The sequence below is a fragment of the Motacilla alba genome, chromosome 3 (genome assembly GCF_015832195.1).
Source record: "Motacilla alba alba isolate MOTALB_02 chromosome 3, Motacilla_alba_V1.0_pri, whole genome shotgun sequence".
NCBI classification, from domain to species: Eukaryota; Metazoa; Chordata; class Aves; order Passeriformes; family Motacillidae; genus Motacilla; species Motacilla alba.
In genome coordinates this window covers 1,674,634-1,695,982 of record NC_052018.1, presented here as the reverse complement: position 1 = coordinate 1,695,982, position 21,349 = coordinate 1,674,634, and the positions used below count along the sequence as shown (strand labels likewise).

The following is a 21,349-nucleotide window of genomic DNA, read 5'->3' as shown; positions in this document are numbered from 1 at the left end:
GGTTTCTTTTGCCGGATTCGGGGTTTATTTTTGGGGTTTTTGGGGGGCTTTTGGTGAGATTTGGCTCTTTTTTTGTGGGATTTGGGGTTTTTATTGTGGGATTTTGGTTTTTTTTGGAGGATTTTGGGGTTTTTCTTGGGTTTTCCCGGGGATGTTTGGGGTTTTCCCCGGTTTTTGGGTTTCTTTTATGGGATTAGAGATTTTTTCTGGCTTTTGGGATTTTTCTTGTGGGATTTTCTTGGGGTTTTTTTCAGTAGGATTTAGGGTTTTTTTAATTAATTTTGGGGTTTCTTGGTGGGATTTTGGGGGTTCTTTTGGGCAATTTGGGGTTTTTGGAGATTTGGGTTATTTGGGATTTTTTTGGGTTTTTTTTTCTTATTTTTTGTGGGATTTTGGGGTTTTTTTGTGGGATTTTGGTTTACTTTTGTAGGATTTTGGAGGTTTTTTTTAGGATTTTGGGGGTTTTTTTGTGGGATTTGGGGTTTTTTAATGGGTTTTTGGGTTTTTTGTAGGATTTTGGGGGTTTTTCCAATAGGATTTTGGGGTTTTTTTTGGGATTTTGGGTTTTTTTGTAGGATTTAGGAGGGTTTTTTTTAGGATTTTGGGTTTTTTATTTGGGATTTGTGGTTTTTTAATGGGATTTTGGTTTATTTTTGTAGGATTTTGGGGTTTTTTTTTAGGATTTTGGGTTTTTTTGTAGGATTTAGGAGGGGTTTTTTTTAGGATTTTGGGTTTTTTATTTGGGATTTGGGGTTTTTTAACGGGTTTTTGGGTTTTTTGTAGGATTTTGGGGGTTTTTCCAATAGGATTTTGGGGGGTTTTTTTAGGATTTTGGGTTTTTTTTATTTGGGATTTGTGGTTTTTTAATGGGATTTTGGGTTTTTTTGTGGGATTTTGGTTTTTTTTTTTTGTAGGGTTTGGGTTTTTTTTGTAGGATTTGGGTTTTTCTTTGTGGGATTTGGTTTTTTTGTAGGATTTGGGGTTTTTGGTTGGAATTTGTGGGATTTTTATGGGATTTTGAGGTTTATTTTTGTGGGATTTTGGGTTTTTTTTCTGGGATTTGGGTTTTTTTGGTAGGATTTGGGGTTTTTTAATGAGATTTTGGGGGTTCTTTTTTTAGGATTTTTGGGGTTTTTGTAGGATTTTGGGGTTTTTTTGTGGAATTTTGGGCTTTTTTTGGTGGGATTTTGGGTTTTTTTTGTGGGATCTTTGGGGTTTTCTGCGGGATTTCGCGGGGTTTCCTGCCGTATTTTTTGGGATTTTTATGGCATTTCGGGGTTTTTGTGGGATTGGGGTTTCTTTTGTCGGATTCGGGGTTTATTTTTGGGGATTTTTGAGGGGGTTTTGGTGAGATTTGGCTGTTTTTTGTGAGATTTGGGGTTTTTATTGTAGGATTTGGGTTTTTTCCTGGAACTTGGGGTTTCCTTTAGCTCGATTTTGGTTTTTTTGGAGGATTTTTAGGGGTTTTTTTGGGATTTTTGTGGTTTTTTTGGAGGATTTTGGGAGTTTTTTGCGGGATTTTGGGTTTTTTAATTGGGATTTTCGGGGACAGCGGCACAGGTCACGTGACAACGACAGTGACAGCGACAATGACACAGGTCACGTGACGGCGACAGCGACAATGACACAGGTCACGTGACACCCCCCTGCTTTTAGCGCCCCCTGGCGGATCCTCCTCCCCCTCCCGCCGCCTCAAATCTCGCCCGCTCTCGCCGCCTCAAGTCTCGCGAGAGCTCGCGCGGCACGGCCGGGCTGAGGCGGAAGCGCCGCTCCGCCGCCATTGCCGCCTCCCTTCGGCCTCTGCCGCTCTCACCGGCACCGGCACCGGCAGCGGCAACGGGCCCCGGCGCCGCGGCCCCGCCATGGAGGCGAGCGCGGCGAAGCGGAAGGAGCCGCGCAAGGCGCTGCGGGTTAAAGTCATCTCCATGGGCGACGCCGAGGTGGGCAAGGTGAGGCGCTGCTATTGGCTGGCGGGCGGTGAGGGGCAGGTGAACCGACCAATCAGAAGTGCGGGAGGGCGGGCGCTTTGAGCTGATTGGCGCGACTTATCCAATCATCAGCCGGCATCTCGTTGTTGTTGTTACGGGTGATTGATAGGCGGGTGGGCGGTGCTTCTGGGGAAACCGCGGCTCTGATTGGCCGATAGCGAAGGGGGCGTGGTTTCTTCTGTTATGGGGCGGGGGCGCGATTCCCAAACGTGGAAATTTTTGGGAATTTTTGGGAATTGGCGGGAAGCGCGCGGCGGGAAGGATGGCGGCGGGAATTTGGGGGGCGTTTTCCCGTGGCGCAGAGCTGCATCATCAAGCGTTACTGCGAGAAGCGCTTCGTGCCCAAGTACCTGGCCACCATCGGCATCGACTACGGCGTCACCCGGTGAGAGCGCGGGAATAGCGGGAATAACGGCAACGGGAATAACGGGAATGGCGGGAATAACGGGAATAACGGGAATGGCGGGAATAATGGGAATGACGGGATAATGGGAATGAGGGGATAATGGGAATGGCGGGATAATGGGAATGGTGGGAATAAGGGGAATGGTGGGATCATGGGAATGGTGGGAATAACGGGATAATGGGAATGGCGGGAATGACAGGAATGGCGGGATAATGGGAATGGCGGGAATAACGGGAATGGCGGGATCATGGGAATGGTGGGAATAACGGGAATGGTGGGAATAAGGGGAATGGTGGGATCATGGGAATGGTGGGAATAACGGGATAATGGGAATGGCGGGAATGACAGGAATGACGGGATAATGGGAATGGCGGGATAATGGGAATGGTGGGAATAACGGGAATGGCGGGATAATGGAAATGGCGGGAATGGCGGGATAATGGGAATGGCAGGAATAACGGGAATGGCGGGATAACGGGAATGGCGGGAATAACAGGAATGGCGGGATAATGGGAATGGCAGGAATAACGGGAATGGCGGGATAATGGGAATGACAGGAATAACGGGAATGGCGGGATAATGGGGATCGCAGGAATGACGGGATAATGGGAATGGTGGGAATACCGGGATAATGGGAATGACGGGATAATGGGAATGGCAGGAATGACGGGAATGACGGTGGGAATGAAGGGATAATGGGAATGGTGGGAATGGCGGGAATGACGGGATAATGGGAATGGTGGGAATAACGGGAATAACAGCGGGAATGACGGGAATGACAGCGGGAATAACGGGATAATGGGAATGGCGGGAATAACGGGAATGACGGCGGGAATAATGGGATAATGGGATAATGGGAATGGCGGGAATAATGGGAATGGCGGGAATAATGGGAATGACGGGATAATGGGAATGGCGGGAATGACGGGAAAATGGGAATGGTGGGAATGACGGGAAAATGGGAATGGCGGGATAATGGGAATGGTGGGAATGATGGGAATGGCGGGATAGTGGGAATGGTAGGAATTATGGGAATGATGGGAATGGCGGGAATAATGGGAATTGCAGGATAATAACGGGCATAACGGGAATGGCAGGAATAATGGGAATGACGGGATAATGGGAATTGCGGGAATGACGGTGGGAATTATGGGAATGACAGGAATACTGGGAATGACGGGAATGAGGGGAATGATGGGATAATGGGAATGACGGGAATAACGGGAATGATGGGATAATGGGAATGGCGGGGATGGTGGGATAATGGGAATAATGGGAATAATGGAAATGGTGGGAATGGGATTGGGATTGGAATGGGGATAATGGAATGGTGGGAATGGTGGGAATGGTGGGAATGGGATTGGGGTGGGAATAATGGGAATGGTGGGAATTGTGTGGTTAGTGGGAATAATGGGGTTGGGATTGGGATTGGGATGGGAATAGTGGGAATGGGATTGGGAATGATGGGATTGTGATGGGAATAATGGGAATGGTGGGAATGGCCGGGATGATGGGAATGGGATTGGGAATAATGGGATTGGGATGGGAGTGGAAATGGGAATAATGGGGATAATGGGAATGATGGGAATAATGGAATGGGATTGGGGATAGGGATGGGATGGGAATAATGGGGTAATGGGAATGGTGGGAAGAGTGGGAATGATGGAAGTGGTGGGAATAATGGGAATAATGGGAATCGTTGGGAAAAAGGGGATAATGGGAATGTGGATAATGGGAACAATGGGATTGGGAATAATGGGATTGGGATTGGGAATGGGATAATGGGAATAGTGGGGATAATGGGGATAATGGGAATGGGATTGGGAATGATGGGATTTGGATTGGGAATGATGGGAATAGTGAGAATGGGGTTGGGAATAATGGGAATGGTGGGGATGATGGGAATGGGAATGGGAATGATGGGAATGATGGGAATGGTGCGAATGGGATTGGCAATAATGGGATTGGGATGGGATGGGAATAATGGGAATGGTGGGAATGGTGGGGATGATGGGAATGGCGTTGGGAATAACGGGATTGGGAATGATGGGAATAGTGAGAATGGGATTGGGAATAACGGGATTGGGATTGGGATTGGGATTGGAATGGGGATAATGGGGATAATGGGGATTGTGTGGTTAATGGGAATAATGGGATTGGGATTGGGATAATGGGAATAATGGGAATGGTGGGAATGGTGGGGATGATGGGATTGGGATTGGGAATAATGGGATTGGGATGAGGTGGGGATAATGGGAATGGTGGGAATTGTCTGGTTAGTGGGAATAATGGGATTGGGATTGGGATAATGAGAATGTTGGGAATGGGATTGGCAATAATGGGATTGGGATTAGGGTGGAGATAATGGGAATGGTGGGAATGGGATTGGGAATAATGGGATTGGGATTGGGATTGGCATAGGAATAATGGGAATAGTGGAAATAATGGGGATAATGGGAATGGGAATGATGGGGTAATGGGAAAGGATTGGGAATAATGGGATTGGGATGAGGTGGGAATAATGGGAATGGTGGGAATGCTGGGGCTTTTTTCCTGGAATTCCTGGAATTTCAAGGGTTTTTTTCCCCCAGAATTCCCAGAATTCCAAGTTGTTGTTTTTTTTCCCCCAGAATTCCAGGAATTCCAAGGGATTTTTCCCAGAATTCTGAGGGGTTTTTCCTAGAATTGCCAGAATTCTGTGGGTTTATTCCTGGAATTCCCAGAATTCTGAGGGGTTTTATCCAAGAATTCCGTGGGGGTTTTTTTCCCAGAATTCCCAGAATTTTTTTGGGTTTTCCCCCAAAATTCCTGCCATTCCTAAGGTGTTTTTTTTCCCCAGAATTCCTGGAATTTTGAGAATTTTTCCCCCGGACTGCCCGAAATTCTGTGGGGTTTTTTTCCTGGAATTCCAAGGATTTTTTCTGGAATTCTGAGGGTTTTTTTCTGGGAATTCCTGAAATTCCACCTCCTTTTCCAGGGTGCAGATCCGGGACCGGGAGATCAAGGTGAACATCTTCGACATGGCCGGACACCCCTTCTTCTATGAGGTCAGAATTCCCAAAATTCCCCCTGGAAAATCGGGAATTCTTCCCTTGGGCTCTTCCACAACTTTTTTTTCTCTAATTTCTCCCCAAATTTTTTTTTCCAAATTTTTTTTTCCTCCAGATTTTTTTTTGCCCTGATTTTTTTCCCCTCAATTTTTTTTCCCTCAGATTTTATTTCCCAGGAAATTTACTTTTTCAGGAATAATTTATTATATTGCACTACATTATATTACATAATATTATATTATATTATATTATATTATATTAATATTATATCATATTATATTATATTACATTACATTACATTACATTACATTACATTATATTATATTATATTATATTATATTACATTACGTTACGTTATATTATATTATATTATATTATATTATATTATATTATATTATATTATATTATATTTTATTACATTACATTACATTACATTACAATGTTACATTAAATTATATTATATTACCTTATGTTATATTAATTACATTATATGATATCATATGTCGTATAATGTCTTATCATAATCGTGTTACGATACGTTACATGGTATTTTATTATTATGTTATATAATAATAGTTATATTTATTACATTATACTATATTTTATTATTATATTGTATAATATTATAATATATTGTATCATATCATATGATATTATAATCATATTACATTACTTTACACTATATTTTATTATTATTACATTACATTTTTATTATTACATTACATCATATTACATAATATAATATAATATAATATAATGTAATATAATATAATATAATATAATATAATATAATATAATACAATACAATATAATATAATGTAATATAATGTAATGTAATATAATGTAATGTAATGTAATATAATAAATATAATATAATATAATATAATATAATATAATATAATATAATACAATATAATACAATATAATACAATACAATATAATACAATATAACATAATATAATACAATATAATACAATATAATACAATATAACATAATAAAATATAATATAATACAATATAATATAATATAATATAATATAATATAATGTAATGTAATGTAATATAATATAATGTCATGTCATGTCATGTAATGTAATATAATGTAATGTAATATAATATAATGTAATGCAATATAATATAATATAATGTAATATAATATAATATAATATAATATAATATAATATAATATAATGTGATATAATTATAATGTAATATAATATAATGTAATATAATAAAATGTAATGTAATGAAATATAATGTAATGTAATGTTTTTTAGGGTAGGTTCTTTTTTTGGTTTTTTGGGGGATTTTTGGGGGATTTTTTGGGGTTTCTTTAGGATTTTTTGGGGGGTTTTTTGGGTTTTTTTAGGATTTTATTTTAGATTATTCCCCTGTTCTTCTAGGTGTGCTTTTTGGGTTTTTTAGGTTTTTTGGGTTTTTTTTTTTTGTTTATTTTCGGGGGATTTTTGGGTTTTTTTTTATGGTGGGTTCTTTTTTTGTCTTTTTGGGGATTTTTGGGGGATTTTTTGGGGTTTTTTAGGGATTTTTTGGGCTTTTTTTAGGATTTTTTGGGGATGTTTTTTGGTTTTTTTAGCATTTTTTAATCGATTTTTTTTTGTTTTTTTAAATTTCCCGGGAATTTTTCCCACTGGAATATTTTCCCCATGAACATTTGGATTTCCCCTCCCGTTCCAGGTGCGGAACGAGTTCTACCAGGACACACAGGGAGGGAAGTTTTCTTTTTCCATGGAATTTTTTCCCAAATTTTGGGTTTTTTGGGAGATTTCTTGAGGTTTTTTTAGGATTTTTTTGGGATTCTTTTGGGGTTATTTTGGTTTTATTTTTTTATTTCCCTGGAATATTTTTCCCAGGAATATTTTGATTTTTCCCCTGTTGTTCTAGGTGTGTTTTTTGGGGTTTTTTGGGGGTTTTTTTGGTGGTTTTTGGGGTTTTTTAGGGTGGGTGGTTTTTTTTTGTTGTTTTTTGGGGATTTTTTGTGGGATTTTTTTGGGTTTTTTTAGGATTTCTTTTAGGTTTTTTTCCCCTCTTGTTCTAGGTGTGTTTTTTGGGTTTTTTTTTTTATTTTTTTGGGTTTTTTTTGGGTTTTTTTTGGGGGATTCTTTTGTTTTGGTTTTTTTTATTTCCCTAGAATATTTTTCCCAGGAATATTTTGATTTTTCCCTGTTGTTCTAGGTGTGTTTTTGGGGTTTTTTTTTGGGTTTTTTTGGTGGTTTTTGGGGTTTTTTAGGGTGGGTTTTTTTTTTTTGGTTTTTTTGGGATTTTTTGTGGGATTTTTTGGGTTTTTTTAGGATTTCTTTTAGATTTTTTTCCCCTCTTGTTCTAGATGTGTTTTTTGGGGGTTTTTTTGGATTTTTTTGGGGATTTTTTGGGGGATTTTTTTGGGATTCTTTTGTTTTGGTTTTTTTTATTTCCCTAGAATATTTTTCCCAGGAATATTTTGATTTTTCCCCTGTTGTTCTAGGTGTGTTTTTTGGGGTTTTGGGGGGTTTTTTTGGTGGTTTTTGGGGTTTTTTAGGGTGGGGTGGTTTTTTTTTGGTTTTTTGGGGATTTTTTGTGGGATTTTTTTGGGTTTTTTTAGGATTTCTTTTAGATTTTTTTCCCCTCTTGTTCTAGGTGTGTTTTTTGGGATTTTTTTTTGATTTTTTGGGGGATTTTTTTGGGATTCTTTTGTTTTGGTTTTTTTTATTTCCCTAGAATATTTTTCCCAGGAATATTTTGATTTTTTTCCCTGTTGTTCTAGGTGTGTTTTTTGGGGTTTTTTGGGGTTTTTTTTGGTGGTTTTTGGGGTTTTTTAGGGTGGGGGTTTTTTTTTTGTTTTTTGGGGATTTTTTGTGGGATTTTTTTGGGTTTTTTTTAGGATTTCTTTTAGATTTTTTTTTCCCTCTTGTTCTAGGTGTGTTTTTTGGGATTTTTTTTGATTTTTTGGGGATTTTTTTGGGATTCTTTTGTTTTGGTTTTTTTTATTTCCCTAGAATATTTTTCCCAGGAATATTTTGATTTTTTTCCCTGTTGTTCCAGGTGCACTTTTGGGGGTTTTTTTGGGGTTTTTTTTGGTGGTTTTTTGGGGTTTTTTAGGGTGGGGTTTTTTTTTTTGGTTTTTTGGGGATTTTTTGTGGGATTTTTTGGGGGTTTTTTTAGGATTTCTTTTAGATTTTTTTTTTCCCTCTTGTTCTAGGTGTGTTTTTTGGGGTTTTTTTTTGGATTTTTTTGGGGATTTTTTTGGGGGATTTTTTTGGGATTCTTTTGTTTTGGTTTTTTTTATTTCCCTAGAATATTTTTCCCAGGAATATTTGGATTTTTTTCCCTGTTGTTCCAGGTGCATTTTTGGGGTTTTTTTGGGGTTTTTTGGGAGTTTTTTGGGGGGGTTTTTTTTGGTGTTTTTTGGGGGGATTTTTTTGGGTTTTTTTTAGGGTGGGTTCTTTTTTTAGTTTTGGGGGATTTTGGGGGGATTTTTTTGGGTTTTTTTAGGATTTCATTTTTTAGATTTTTTTCCCTGTTGTTCTAGGTATGTTTTTTGGGTTTTTTTGGGGTTTTTGGGGTTTTTTTAGGATTTTTTTGGGGGGGTTTTTGGGGTTTTTTTTAGGGTGGGTTCTTTTTTTGGTTTTTTTGGGGGGGTTTTTTTGGGATTTTTTGGCTTTTTTTTAGGATTTATTTTTTTGGGGGGGGGGGTTTTTTAGGATTTTTTTTAGATTTTTTTCCCTGTTGTTCTAGGTGTGGTTTTTGGGGTTTTTTGGGGTTTTTTTTGGTGTTTTTGTTTTTGGTTTTGGTTTTGGGTTTTTTTTTGGTTTTTTGGGTGAATTTTTTGGGTTCTTTTAGGGTGGGTTCTTTTTTTGGTTATTTGGGGATTTTTTGGGGTTTTTTTTACGATATTTTGGGGATTTTGGGGGGGATTTTTTTGGTGTTTTTTAGCATTTTTTAATCGATTTTTTTTTGTTTTTTTAAATTTCCCCGGGAATTTTTCCCGCTGGAATGCTTTCCCCCCCGGAACACTCGGATTTCCCGTGCCTTTGCAGGTGCGTAACGAGTTCTACAAGGACACGCAGGGCGTGCTGCTGGTCTACGACGTGGGCTCCAAGGAGTCCTTCGACTCGCTCGACTCCTGGCTCGGCGAGATGCGCCGCGAGCTGGGGCCCCACGGCAGCCTCGACAACGTCGTCTTCGCCGTCTGCGCCAACAAGGTCCGGGAATCCCGGGAATCCTGGGAATTCTGGGAATTCTGGGAATTCTGGAGGTGTTCCCAGGGTTTCTTCCATGCCAGATCCAGAGGGTTGGGAATTGTGAGAATTTCAGGAATTCCGGAGAGGTTCTGGGGATTTTGTTCCAGGCCGGGGCCCCACGGCAGCCTGGACAACGTCGTCTTCGCCGTCTGCGCCAACAAGGTCCGGGATCGCCTGGAATCCCAGGAATTCTGGGAATTCTGGGAATTCCTGAGAGGTTCCGGGGGTTTTGTTCCAGGCCGGGGCCCCACGGCAGCCTGGACAACGTCGTCTGAGCCAACAAGGTCTAGGATTCCTTGGAATCCCGGGAATTCCGGGAATTCTGGAGAGGTTCTGGGAATTCCGGAGAGGTTCCGGGGGTTTTGTTCCAGGCCGGGGCCCCACGGCAGCCTGGACAACGTCGTCTAAGCCAACAAGGTCCAGAATCTCCCGGAATCTCCCAGAATTTCGGGAATTCTGGGAATTCTGGAGATGTTCTGGGAATTATGGAGGTGTTCTGGGAATTCTGGAGATGTTCTGGGAATTCTGGAGGTGTTCTGGGAATTCCGGAGAGGTTCTGGGAATTCTGGAGAGGTTCTGGGGGTTTTGTTCCAGGCTGGGGCCCCACGGCAGCCTGGACAACGTCGTCTTCGCCGTCTGCGCCAACAAGATCCGGGATTGCCCGGAATCCTGGGAATTCTGGGAATTCTGGAGGTGTTCTGGGAATTCTGGAGGTCTTCTGGGAATTCTGGAGATGTTCTGGGAATTCTGGAGAGGTTCTGGGAATTCCGGAGAGGTTCCGGGGGTTTTGTTCCAGGCTGGGGCCCCACGGCAGCCTGGACAACGTCGTCTTCGCCGTCTGCGCCAACAAGGTCCGGGATCGCCCGGAATCCTGGGAATCCTGGGAATTCTGGGAATTCTGGAGAGGTTCTGGGAATTCCAGAGAGGTTCCGGGGGTTTTGTTCCAGGCTGGGGCCCCACGGCAGCCTCGACAACGTCGTCTTCGCCGTCTGCGCCAACAAGGTCTGGGATTCCTCGGAATTCCAGGAATTCTGGGAATTCTGGGAATTCTGGAGAGGTTCCCAAGATTTCTTCCATGGCAGATCCAGAGAGTTGGGAATTGTGGGAATTCTGGAGAGGTTCTGGGAATTCTAGAGGTGTTCTGGGAATTCCGGAGAGGTTCTGGGAATTCTGGAGAGGTTCCGGGGGTTTTGTTCCAGGCCGGGGCCCCACGGCAGCCTGGACAACGTCGTCTGAGCCAACAAGGTCCAGAATCTCCTGGAATCTCCCAGAATTTTGGGAATTCTGGGAATTCTGGGAATTCCGGAGCTGTTCCCAAGATTTCTTCCATGGCAGAGCCAGAGAGTTGGTAATTGTGGGAATTTCAGGAATTCCGGAGAGGTTCCGGGGGTTTTGTTCCGGGCTGGGGCCCCACGGCAGCCTGGACAACGTCGTCTTCGCCGTCTGCGCCAACAAGGTCCAGCATCCCTCGGAATTCTGGGAATTCCGGGAATTCTGGGAATTCTGGAGAGGTTCTGGGAATTCCGGAGAGGTTCCGGGGGTTTTGTTCCCGGCTGGCGCCCCACGGCAGCCTCGACAACGTCGTCTTCGCCGTCTGCGCCAACAAGGTCCGGCATCCCCGGAATCCCGAGAATTCTGGGAATTTTGGAGTTGTTCCAGGGTTTCTTCCAGGCCCACGGGATCCCACGGAATCGGTATTCCAGAAATTCTGGAGGCATTCCTGGGGTTTGTTCCTGATTCCTGATTAGATCTACCAGGATGGGAATTGTGGGAATTGTGGGAATTCTGGAGCCATTCCCAGGTTTTTTCCCAGACTGGATCCCATGGGATTGGAATTCTGGGAATTCTGGAGCCATTCCCGGGGTTTGTTCCCAACCAGATCCAGCAAGATCGAAGTTCTGGAGATTCCAGAGCCATTCCCAGGGATTTTCCCAGACTGAATCCAGTGGGATGGGAATCGTGGGAATTCTGGGAATTCTGGAGCCGTTCCTGGGGATTCTTCCATGGCAGATCCAGAGGATTGGGAATTGTAGGAATTTTGGGAATTCTAGAGAGGTTCCGGGGGTTTTGTTCCAGGCTGGGGCCCCACGGCAGCCTGGACAACGTCGTCTGAGCCAACTAGGTCCGGCATCCCTCGGAATCCCAGGAATTCTGGGAGTTCTGGGAATTCTGGAGATGTTTTGGGAATTCTGGATAGGTTTTGGGAATTCTGGAGAGGTTCTGGGAATTCCGGAGAGGTTCCGGGGGTTTTGTTCCAGGCCGGGGCCCCACGGCAGCCTGGACAACGTCGTCTTCACTGTCTGAGCCAACAAGGTCCGGGATTCCTCGGAATTTTGGGAATTCTGGGAGTTCTGGGAATTCTGGAGAGGTTCTGGGAATTCTGGAGAGGTTCTGGGTATTCTGGAGAGGTTCCAGGGGTTTTGTTCCAGGCTGGGGCCCCACGGCAGCCTCAACAACGTCGTCTGCGCCGACAAGGTCCAGGATTCCTCGGAATTCTGGGAATTCTGGAGAAGTTCCCGGGGTTTTTTCCAGGCTGGATCCTGTGGGATTGGAATTCTGGGAATTCTGGGAATTCTGGAGATGTTCCGGGGTTTTTTCCAGGCCCACGGGATCCCACGGAATCGAAATTCCAGAAATTCTGGAGCCGTTCCTGGGGTTTGTTCCGGACTGGATCCACTAGGATGGGAATGTTGGGAATTCTGGAGGCGTTCCTGGGGTTTTTTCCAGGCTGGATCCAGCAGGATGGGAATTGTGGGAATTCCGGGAATTCCGGAGCCGTTCCTGGCGTTTGTTCCAGTTTGGATCCACCAGGATTGAAATTCTGGGAATTCCAGAGGTTCTGGAGCCATTCCCGGGGTTTTTTCCAGGCCGGATCCAGAGGGTTGGGAACTGTGGGAATTTTGGGAATTCCGGAGATGTTCCCGGGGTTTTTTTCCCAGGCTGGGTCTTGTGGGATGGGAATTCCGGGAGCTCTCTGGTTGTTTCCCAGTGTTTATTTTCCCGGTGTTTTTATTTCACATTTTCCCGTTGTTTTTTGTATTCCCAATTTTCCCGTTGTTGTTTTCCCGTTGTCCCCATTGTCCCCGTTCCCGTTGTTCCCAGTTTGACACAGGGAAGCTGCGGTGTTTGTTTTCCCGGTGTTTATCATTCCCGGTGTTTATCATTCCCGGTGTTGTTCGCGGTGTTCCTCATTCCGGCTGTGTTTCCCAGGTGGACGCAGGAAGGCTGCGGTGTCCATCATTCCTGGTATCCATCATTCCCGGTGTTTATTCCCAGCTGGACACGGGGAAGCTGCGCTGTTTGTTCCTCATTCCCGGTGTTTATTCCCGGTGTTTATTCCCGGTGTTTATTCCCTGTGTTTATTCCCAGGTGGACGCGGGGAAGCTGCGCTGTTTGTTCCTCATTCCCGGTGTTTATTCCCGGTGTTTATTCCCGGTGTTTATTCCCTGTGTTTATTCCCAGGTGGACGCGGGGAAGCTGCGCTGTTTGTTCCTCATTCCCGGTGTTTATTCCCGGTGTTTATTCCCGGTGTTTATTCCCTGTGTTTATTCCCAGGTGGACGCGGGGAAGCTGCGCTGTTTGTTTCTCATTCCCGGTGTCCATCATTCCCGGTGTTCCTCATTCCCGGTGTTCCTCGTTCCCGGTGTTTATTCCCGGTATCCATGATTCCCGGTGTTCCTCATTCCCGGTGTTTATTCCCGGTGTTTATTCCCGGTGTCCATGATTCCCGGTGTTCCTCGTTCCCAGGTGGACGCGGGGAAGCTGCGCTGTTTGTTCCTCATTCCTGGTGTTTATTCCCGGTATCCGTGATTCCCGGTGTCATTCCCAGGTGGACGCGGGGAAGCTGCGCTGTTTGTTCCTCATTCCCGGTGTCCATGATTCCCGGTGTCCATGATTCCCGTTGTTTATTCCCAGGTGGACGCGGGGAAGCTGCGCTGTTTGTTCCTCATTCCCGGTGTTTATTCCCGGTATCCGTGATTCCCAGGTGGACGGTGTCATTCCCAGGTGGATTCGCGGGGACGCGGGGCCCGGTGTTTATTCCCTGTGTTTATTCCCAGGTGGACGCGGGGAAGCTGCGCTGTTTGTTTCTCATTCCCGGTGTCCATCATTCCCGGTGTTCCTCATTCCCGGTGTTTATTCCCGGTGTTTATTCCCGGTGTCCATGATTCCCGGTGTTCCTCGTTCCCAGGTGGACGCGGGGAAGCTGCGCTGTTTGTTCCTCATTCCCGGTGTTTATTCCCGGTGTTTATTCCCGGTGTTCGTCATTCCCAGGTGGACGCGGGGAAGCTGCGCTGTTTGTTCCTCATTCCCGGTGTTGATTCCCGGTGTTTATTCCCGGTATCCGTGATTCCCGGTGTCATTCCCAGGTGGACGCGGGGAAGCTGCGCTGTTTGTTCCTCATTCCCGGTGTTTATTCCCGGTATCCGTGATTCCCGTTGTTTATTCCCAGGTGGACGCGGGGAAGCTGCGCTGTTTGTTCCTCATTCCCGGTGTTTATTCCCGGTGTTTATTCCCGGTATCCGTGATTCCCGGTGTCATTCCCAGGTGGACGCGGGGAAGCTGCGCTGTTTGTTCCTCATTCCCGGTGTTTATTCCTGGTGTTTATTCCCGGTATCCGTGATTCCCGGTGTCATTCCCAGGTGGACGCGGGGAAGCTGCGCTGTTTGTTCCTCATTCCCGGTGTTTATTCCCGGTGTCCATGATTCCCGGTGTCCATGATTCCCGGTATCCATGATTCCCGGTGTTCCTCATTCCCAGGTGGACGCGGGGAAGCTGCGCTGTTTGTTCCTCATTCCCGGTGTTTATTCCCGGTGTCCGTGATTCCCGGTGTCATTCCCAGGTGGACGCGGGGAAGCTGCGCTGTTTGTTCCTCATTCCCGGTGTTTATTCCCGGTGTCCATGATTCCCGGTATCCGTGATTCCCGGTGTCATTCCCAGGTGGACGCGGGGAAGCTGCGCTGTTTGTTCCTCATTCCCGGTGTTTATTCCCGGTGTCCATGATTCCCGGTGTCCATGATTCCCGGTATCCATGATTCCCGGTGTTCCTCATTCCCAGGTGGACGCGGGGAAGCTGCGCTGTTTGTTCCTCATTCCCGGTGTTTATTCCCGGTGTCCGTGATTCCCGGTGTCATTCCCAGGTGGACGCGGGGAAGCTGCGCTGTTTGTTCCTCATTCCCGGTGTTTATTCCCGGTGTCCATGATTCCCGGTATCCGTGATTCCCGGTGTCATTCCCAGGTGGACGCGGGGAAGCTGCGCTGTTTGTTCCTCATTCCCGGTGTCCATGATTCCCGGTATCCGTGATTCCCGGTGTCATTCCCAGGTGGACGCGGGGAAGCTGCGCTGTTTGTTTCTCATTCCCGGTGTTTATTCCCGGTGTCCGTGATTCCCGTTGTTTATTCCCAGGTGGACGCGGGGAAGCTGCGCTGTTTGTTCCTCATTCCCGGTGTTTATTCCCGGTATCCGTGATTCCCGGTGTCCATTCCCGGTGTTTATTCCCGGTGTCCGTGATTCCCGGTGTCATTCCCAGGTGGACGCGGGGAAGCTGCGCTGTTTGTTTCTCATTCCCGGTGTTTATTCCCGGTGTCCGTGATTCCCGTTGTTTATTCCCAGGTGGACGCGGGGAAGCTGCGCGTGGTGGACGAGAGCGAGGGCCGGCTCTGGGCCGAGAGCCGCGGCTTCCTCTACTGGGAGACCTCGGCGCAGAGCGGGGAGGGCATCCAGGAGATGTTCCAGGTGGGAATCACGGGAATCCCGGGAATTCTGGGAATTGCGGGAAGTGTTCCAGGTGGGAACTCCAACGGGAATTCTGGGAATTAGAGGAGGTGTTCCAGGTGGGAATTCCGGGAGATGTTCCAGGTGGGAACTCCAATGGGAATCCTGGGAATTAGAGGAGGTGTTCCAGGTGGGAATTCCGGGAGATGTTCCAGGTGGGAACTCCAATGGGAATCCTGGGAATTAGAGGAGGTGTTCCAGGTGGGAATTCCGGGAGATGTTCCAGGTGGGAACCACGGGAATCCCGGGAATTCTGGGAATTGCGGGAGATGTTCCAGGTGGGAACTCCAACGGGAATTCTGGGAATTAGAGGAGGTGTTCCAGGTGGGAATTCCGGGAGATGGTCCAGGTGGGAACTCTGGGAGATGTTCCAGGTGGGAATCACAGGAGATGTTCCAGGTGGGAACCACCTCCAGCGGGAATCCCGGGAATTCCGGGAGATGTTCCAGGGGGGAGCTAGCTCCAGTGGGAATCACGGGAATTATGGGAGATGTTCCTGGTGGGAATCCCGGGAGATGTTCCAGGTGGGAACTCTAACGGGAATTCTGGGAATTACGGGAGATGTTCCCGGTGGGAATTCCTGGAGATGTTCCAGGTGGGAATTCCCTGGGAGATGTTCCAGTTGGGAACCAACCCCAGCGGGAATCCCGGGAATTACGGGAGATGTTCCTGGTGGGAACTCCAATGGTAATTCCGGGAATTACGGGAGATGTCCCCGGTGGGAATTCTGGGAGATGTTCCAGGTGGGAATTCCAGGAGATGTTTCAGGTGGGAATTCCCAACGGGGTTTTAGGTGGGAATGTGGGATGAAGGGATGGGTGGGAGCGATCCAGGAGATGTTCCAGGTGGGAATTTGGGAATTCCAGGAATTCCCGGTGGGAATTCTGGGAGATGTTCCAGGTGGGAATTTCCTGGGAGATGTTCCGGGTGGGAATTCTGGAAGCTGTTCCTGGTGGGAATTCCAGGTGGGATTTGGGGTGGGAATAAAGGGATGCATGGGAGCGATCCAGGAGATATTCCAGGTGGGAATTCCCAGTGGGATTTTGTGGGAATGTGGGATGAAGGGATGGATCCCGGGAATTGGATCTGGATTTGGGATTGTCTCATCCCGGGCTGGGAGTTGGATCCGGGATTTTCCTGGAAAAGGGCTGGGAATGGGATCTGGGATTTTTGGGATTGCCCTGGCAAAGGTTTGGGATTTGGATCCAGGATCATCCTGAAAAATGGATCTGGGATTGTTGGGATTGAAGGGTTGGGAATGGGATCTGGGACTGTCCTGCGGGATTTGCATCCGGGATTTTCCTGGGAAAGGCTGGGAATGGGGTCTGGGATTTTTGGGATTGCCCTGTCAAGGGTTTGGGATTTGGATCCAGGATTTTCCCGGGATCATCCTGGAAAATGGATCTGGGATCGCTGGGATTGGAGCGCTGGGAACTGGATCCATGATTTTCGTGGGAAAAGTTTGGGAATGGGATCTGGGATTGTTGGGATTGAGGGGCCGGGAATGGGATCTGGGATTTTTGGGAATGTCCTGGGATTGAGGGGCTGGGAATGGGATCCGGGATTTTCCTGGGATTGAGGGGCTGGGAATGGGATCTGGGAGTTTCCTGGAGACGGGTGGGAGTTGGATCTGGGATTGTTGGGATTGAGGGGCTGGGAATGGGATCTGGGATTTTTGGGATCGCCCTGGGAAGGGTTTGAGATTTGGATCTGGGATTTTCCTGGGAAAGGGCTGGGAATGGGATCCGGGATTTTCCTGGGATTGAGGGGCTGGGAATGGGATCCGGGATTTTCCTGGGATTGAGGGGCTGGGAATGGGATCCGGAATTTTCTTGGGAAAAATTTGGGAATCGAATCCGGTATTTTCCTGGGAAGGGGCTGGGAATGGGATCCGGGATTTTCCTGGGATTGAGGGGCTGGGAATGGGATCTGGGAGTTTCCTGGAGAAGGGTGGGAGTTGGAGATTGAAGGGCTGGGAATGGGATCCGGGATTTCCCTGGGATCACCCTGGGAGTTGGATCTGGGATTGTTGGGATTCATGGGCTGGGAATCGGATCCGGAATTTTCTTGGGAACAACTTGGGAATCGAATCCGGGATTTTCCTGGGAAGGGGCTGGGAATGGGATCCGGGATTTTCCTGGGATTGAGGGGCTGGGAATGGGATCTGGGAGTTTCCTGGAGAAGGGTGCGAGTTGGAGATTGAAGGGCTGGGAACGGGATCCGGGATTTTCTTGGGAAAAATTCGGGAATCGAATCCAGGATTTTCCTGGGATCGTCGCCGGCAGGATCTGAATCCCGGCTCCCGCCGCGCCCATTCCCAAATCCCAAAAAAACCCCAAAAAAAACCCCGAAACCCTTTCCCGGGGGGCCGATTCCCCATCTCCCCGGCGGGGAACTCCCGGCATTCCCGCTCGGAATTCCCAGAACTTCTACTCGGCCATCGTGGAGCTGTGCGAGAACGGCGGGAAGCGGCCGGCGGGCGGCTCCGGAGCCAGCTTCACGCGGGAGCAGGCCGACGCCATCCGGCGCATCCGGAGCAGCAAGGACAGCTGGGACACGCTCGGCCTCAAGCCCGGCGCCTCCAGGTGCGCCAGAAACGCCGGAATTCCGAAGGGCGGAATTCCGGCGGGAGAGGCCCGGGGTGCCTGCTGGGGGGGAAAGGGTGGAATTCCTGCGGGAAAAGGCGGAATTCTCGTGGGAAGAACCGGAATTGCCATGGAAGCCCGAAAATCCCTGCCTGGAACCCTAAAAATTCCCAGGGAAACCCCAAAATTCCTGGATTTTCCTTGCCGGGATCTCGACTTCCAAAACCTCGGGAATTCTGAGGGTGATTCCAGCCCAAATTCCCGCGTTCTTTCCCGATTTTCCCCGATTTTCCTTTTCCCACCAATCTCGTCCCATATCTTTCACATTCCAAAATTTTGGAATTCCAGGATTTTTCCCTGATCCCAACTTTCCAAACCTCTGGAATTCTGAGGGTGATTCCAGACCAAATTTGTGCATTTATTCCAAGTTGTCCCGATTTTCCCCGGTTTTCCTTTTCCCGCCAATCCCACCCCATATCTTCCCCATTCCAAATGTTTGGAATTCCAGGATTTTTCCCTGATCCCAACTTTCGAAAGCTCGGGAATTCTGAGGATGATTCCAGCCCAAATCCTCACATTTTCTCCCGATCTTTTCCCAATTTTCCCACCAATCCCACCCCGTATCTTCCCCATTCCAAAGGTTCGGAATTCCAGGATTTTTCCCCCAATCCCCTTTTCTAAAACCTTGGGAATTCCGAGGATGATTCCAGCCCAAATCCTCGCCTTCCCCCCCCCCCCCCCCCCAATTTTCCCTTTCCCACCACTCTCCCCCCTGTATCTCCACCATCCCAAGTGCCGGGAATTCCGCGATTTTTCCCCCCGATCCCAAGTTTCGCCCCCTCGGGCCTCTCCTGATCCGGGTTTTCCCGTTCTTTCCCGGCGGCAGGGAGGAGGTGACGCGGGCGTACCGGCGCCTGGCCGTGCTGCTGCACCCCGACAATGCCGGGTGCCCTGAAACCCCAGAATTCCCGTGGGAACCCCAAAAACCCTGCCCGGAACCCCGAAAATTCCCAGGGAAACCCCAAAATTCCTGGATTTTCCTTCTCCGGGATCCCGACTTCTAAACCCTGTGGAATTCTGAGGATGATTCCAGCCCAAATCCTCAAATTTCCTCTCAATTTTCCCGATTTTCCCAATTTTCCTTTTGCCCCCAGTCCCATCCCGTATCTTCCCCATTCCAAAGGTTCGGAATTCCAGGATTTTTTCCCCAATCCCCTTTTCTAAAACCTCGGGAATTCCGAGGATGATTCACACCCAAATTCTCACATTTTCTCCCGATCTTTTCCCAATTTTCCCACCAATCCCACCCCGTATCTTCCACATTCCAAAGGTTCGGAATTCCGCGATTTTTCCCCCCGATCCCAAGTTTCGCCACCTCGGGAATTCCGAGGGCGCGTCTGGGCCTCTCCTGATCCGGGTTTTCCCGTTCTTTCCCGGCGGCAGGGAGGAGGTGACGCGGGCGTACCGGCGCCTGGCCGTGCTGCTGCACCCCGACAAGTGCCTGGCGCCCGGCAGCGAGGACGCCTTCAAGGCCGTGGGCAGCGCCCGCGCCGCGCTCCTCAAGAACATCAAATAGCCCCCGCCATTCCCAAGGAAAAAATCCCGGATTCTCCTTCTCTGGGATCGGATCCGCGCCCGGGCGGGACGGGGAGGGAGAGGGGGTGGGGAATTCCTGGGGTTCTGGGGGTTATTCCCGGTTTTACGCGGTTTATTCCCAATTTTCTGTGAATTATTCCTGTTTTCCCGGGGTTATTCCAACATTTCTCACTGTTATTCCCAGTTTTCCATGAGTTATTCCCAGCTTCCTGTGAGTCATTCCAAATTTTCCAAGGGTTATTCCCAGTTTTCTGAGGGTTTATTCCCATTTTTCCATGAGTCATTCCCATTTTTCTGAGTGTTATTCCCAGTTTTCTATGAGTTATTCCCATTTTTCTGTGAGTCATTCCCATTTTTCCAAGGGTTTTTCCAAATTTTCCATGAGTCATTCCCATTTTTCCATGAGTCATTCCCAGTTTTCCTGAGGGTCATTCCCGTTTTCCTGGGGCTCGTTCCCGGGTTTCCGCTGCTCCGCGCCCGCGCCGCGCTCCTCAAGAACATCAAACAGCCGCCGGCATTCCCAAGGAAAAAATCCCGGATTCTCCTTCTCCGGGATCGGATCCGCGCCCGGGGCGGGACGGGGAGGGAGAGGGGGTGGGGAATTCCTGGGGTTCTGGGGGTTATTCCCGGTTTTACGCGGTTTATTCCCAATTTTCTGTGAATTATTCACGTTTTCCCGGGGTTATTCCAACATTTCTCACTGTTATTCCCAGTTTTCCATGAGTTATTCCCAGTTTCCTGTGAGTCATTCCCGATTTTCCAAGGGTTATTCCCAGTTTTCTGGGAGTTATTCCTAATTTTCCATGAGTCATTCCCCTTTTTCTGCGGGTTATTCCCACTTTTCCATGAGTCATTCCCATTTTCCCGAGAGTTTTCCCAGTTTTCTGAGGGTTTATTCCCAGTTTCCGTGGGGTTATTCCTGATTTTTTGTGGGTTATTCCCATTTTCCTGTGGGTTATTCCCATTTTTCCAAGGGTCATTCCCAATTTCCTGTGAGTCATTCCCATTTTTCTGAGTGTTACTCCCAGTTTTCCATGAGTTATTCCCATTTTCCAGAAGTCATTCCCATTTTTCCAAGGGTTCTTCCCATTTTCCAGAAGTCATTCCCATTTTTCCAAGGGTTATTCCCAGTTTCCATGAGTCATTACCATTTCTCCAAGGGTCATTCCCATTTTTCCAAGGGTTATTCCCAGTTTTCCTGGGAGTCATTCCCGTTTTCCCGGGGCTCGCTCCCGGGTTTCCGCTGCTCCGCGCCCGCGCCGCCCTCCTCGAGAACATCAAACAGCCGCCGGCATTCCCCACGGAAAAACTCACGGATTTTCCTTCTCCGGGATCGGATCCGCGCGGGGCGGGACGGGGAGGGAGAGGGGCTGGGGAATTCCTGGGATTCTGGGGGTCATTCCCGGTTTTACGCGGTTTATTCCCAATTTTCTGTGAATTATTCCTGTTTTCCCGGGGTTATTCCACCATTTCTCACTGTTATTCCCAGTTTTCCATGAGTTATTCCCAGCTTCCTGTGAGTCATTCCAAATTTTCCAAGGGTTATTCCCAGTTTTCTGAGGGTTTATTCCCATTTTTCCATGAGTCATTCCCATTTTTCTGAGTGTTATTCCCAGTTTTCCATGAGTTATTCCCATTTTTCTGTGAGTCATTCCCATTTTTCCAAGGGTTCTTCCCATTTTCCAGAAGTCATTCCCATTTTTCCAAGGGTTA

General features: G+C 47.4%; 1 protein-coding gene across 5 annotated transcripts; it reads left to right on the top strand.

Annotated features, from left to right (window-relative positions):
* Positions 1-1,706: 1,706 nt before the first annotated feature.
* DNAJC27 (DnaJ heat shock protein family (Hsp40) member C27) lies at positions 1,707-20,949 on the top strand. Of its 5 annotated transcripts, none has more exons than XM_038133843.1 (7): positions 1,707-1,949; positions 2,291-2,373; positions 5,372-5,441; positions 9,479-9,643; positions 15,294-15,416; positions 17,880-18,040; positions 18,927-19,135. In XM_038133843.1, the coding sequence occupies exons 1-7, from the start codon at positions 1,863-1,865 to the stop codon at positions 19,102-19,104; spliced, it is 867 nt and encodes a 288-aa protein (XP_037989771.1). In that variant the 5' UTR covers positions 1,707-1,862; the 3' UTR covers positions 19,105-19,135. The 5 variants fall into 5 exon arrangements, with proteins under 5 accessions (XP_037989771.1, XP_037989772.1, XP_037989769.1 ...); XM_038133844.1 differs by lacking the exon at positions 18,927-19,135 and adding an exon at positions 19,484-19,681 and having other exon boundaries at positions 1,713-1,949; XM_038133841.1 differs by lacking the exons at positions 1,707-1,949; positions 2,291-2,373; positions 5,372-5,441; positions 9,479-9,643 and adding exons at positions 9,984-10,800; positions 10,841-10,880; positions 11,083-11,138.
* The last annotated feature ends 400 nt before the right edge of the window (positions 20,950-21,349 follow it).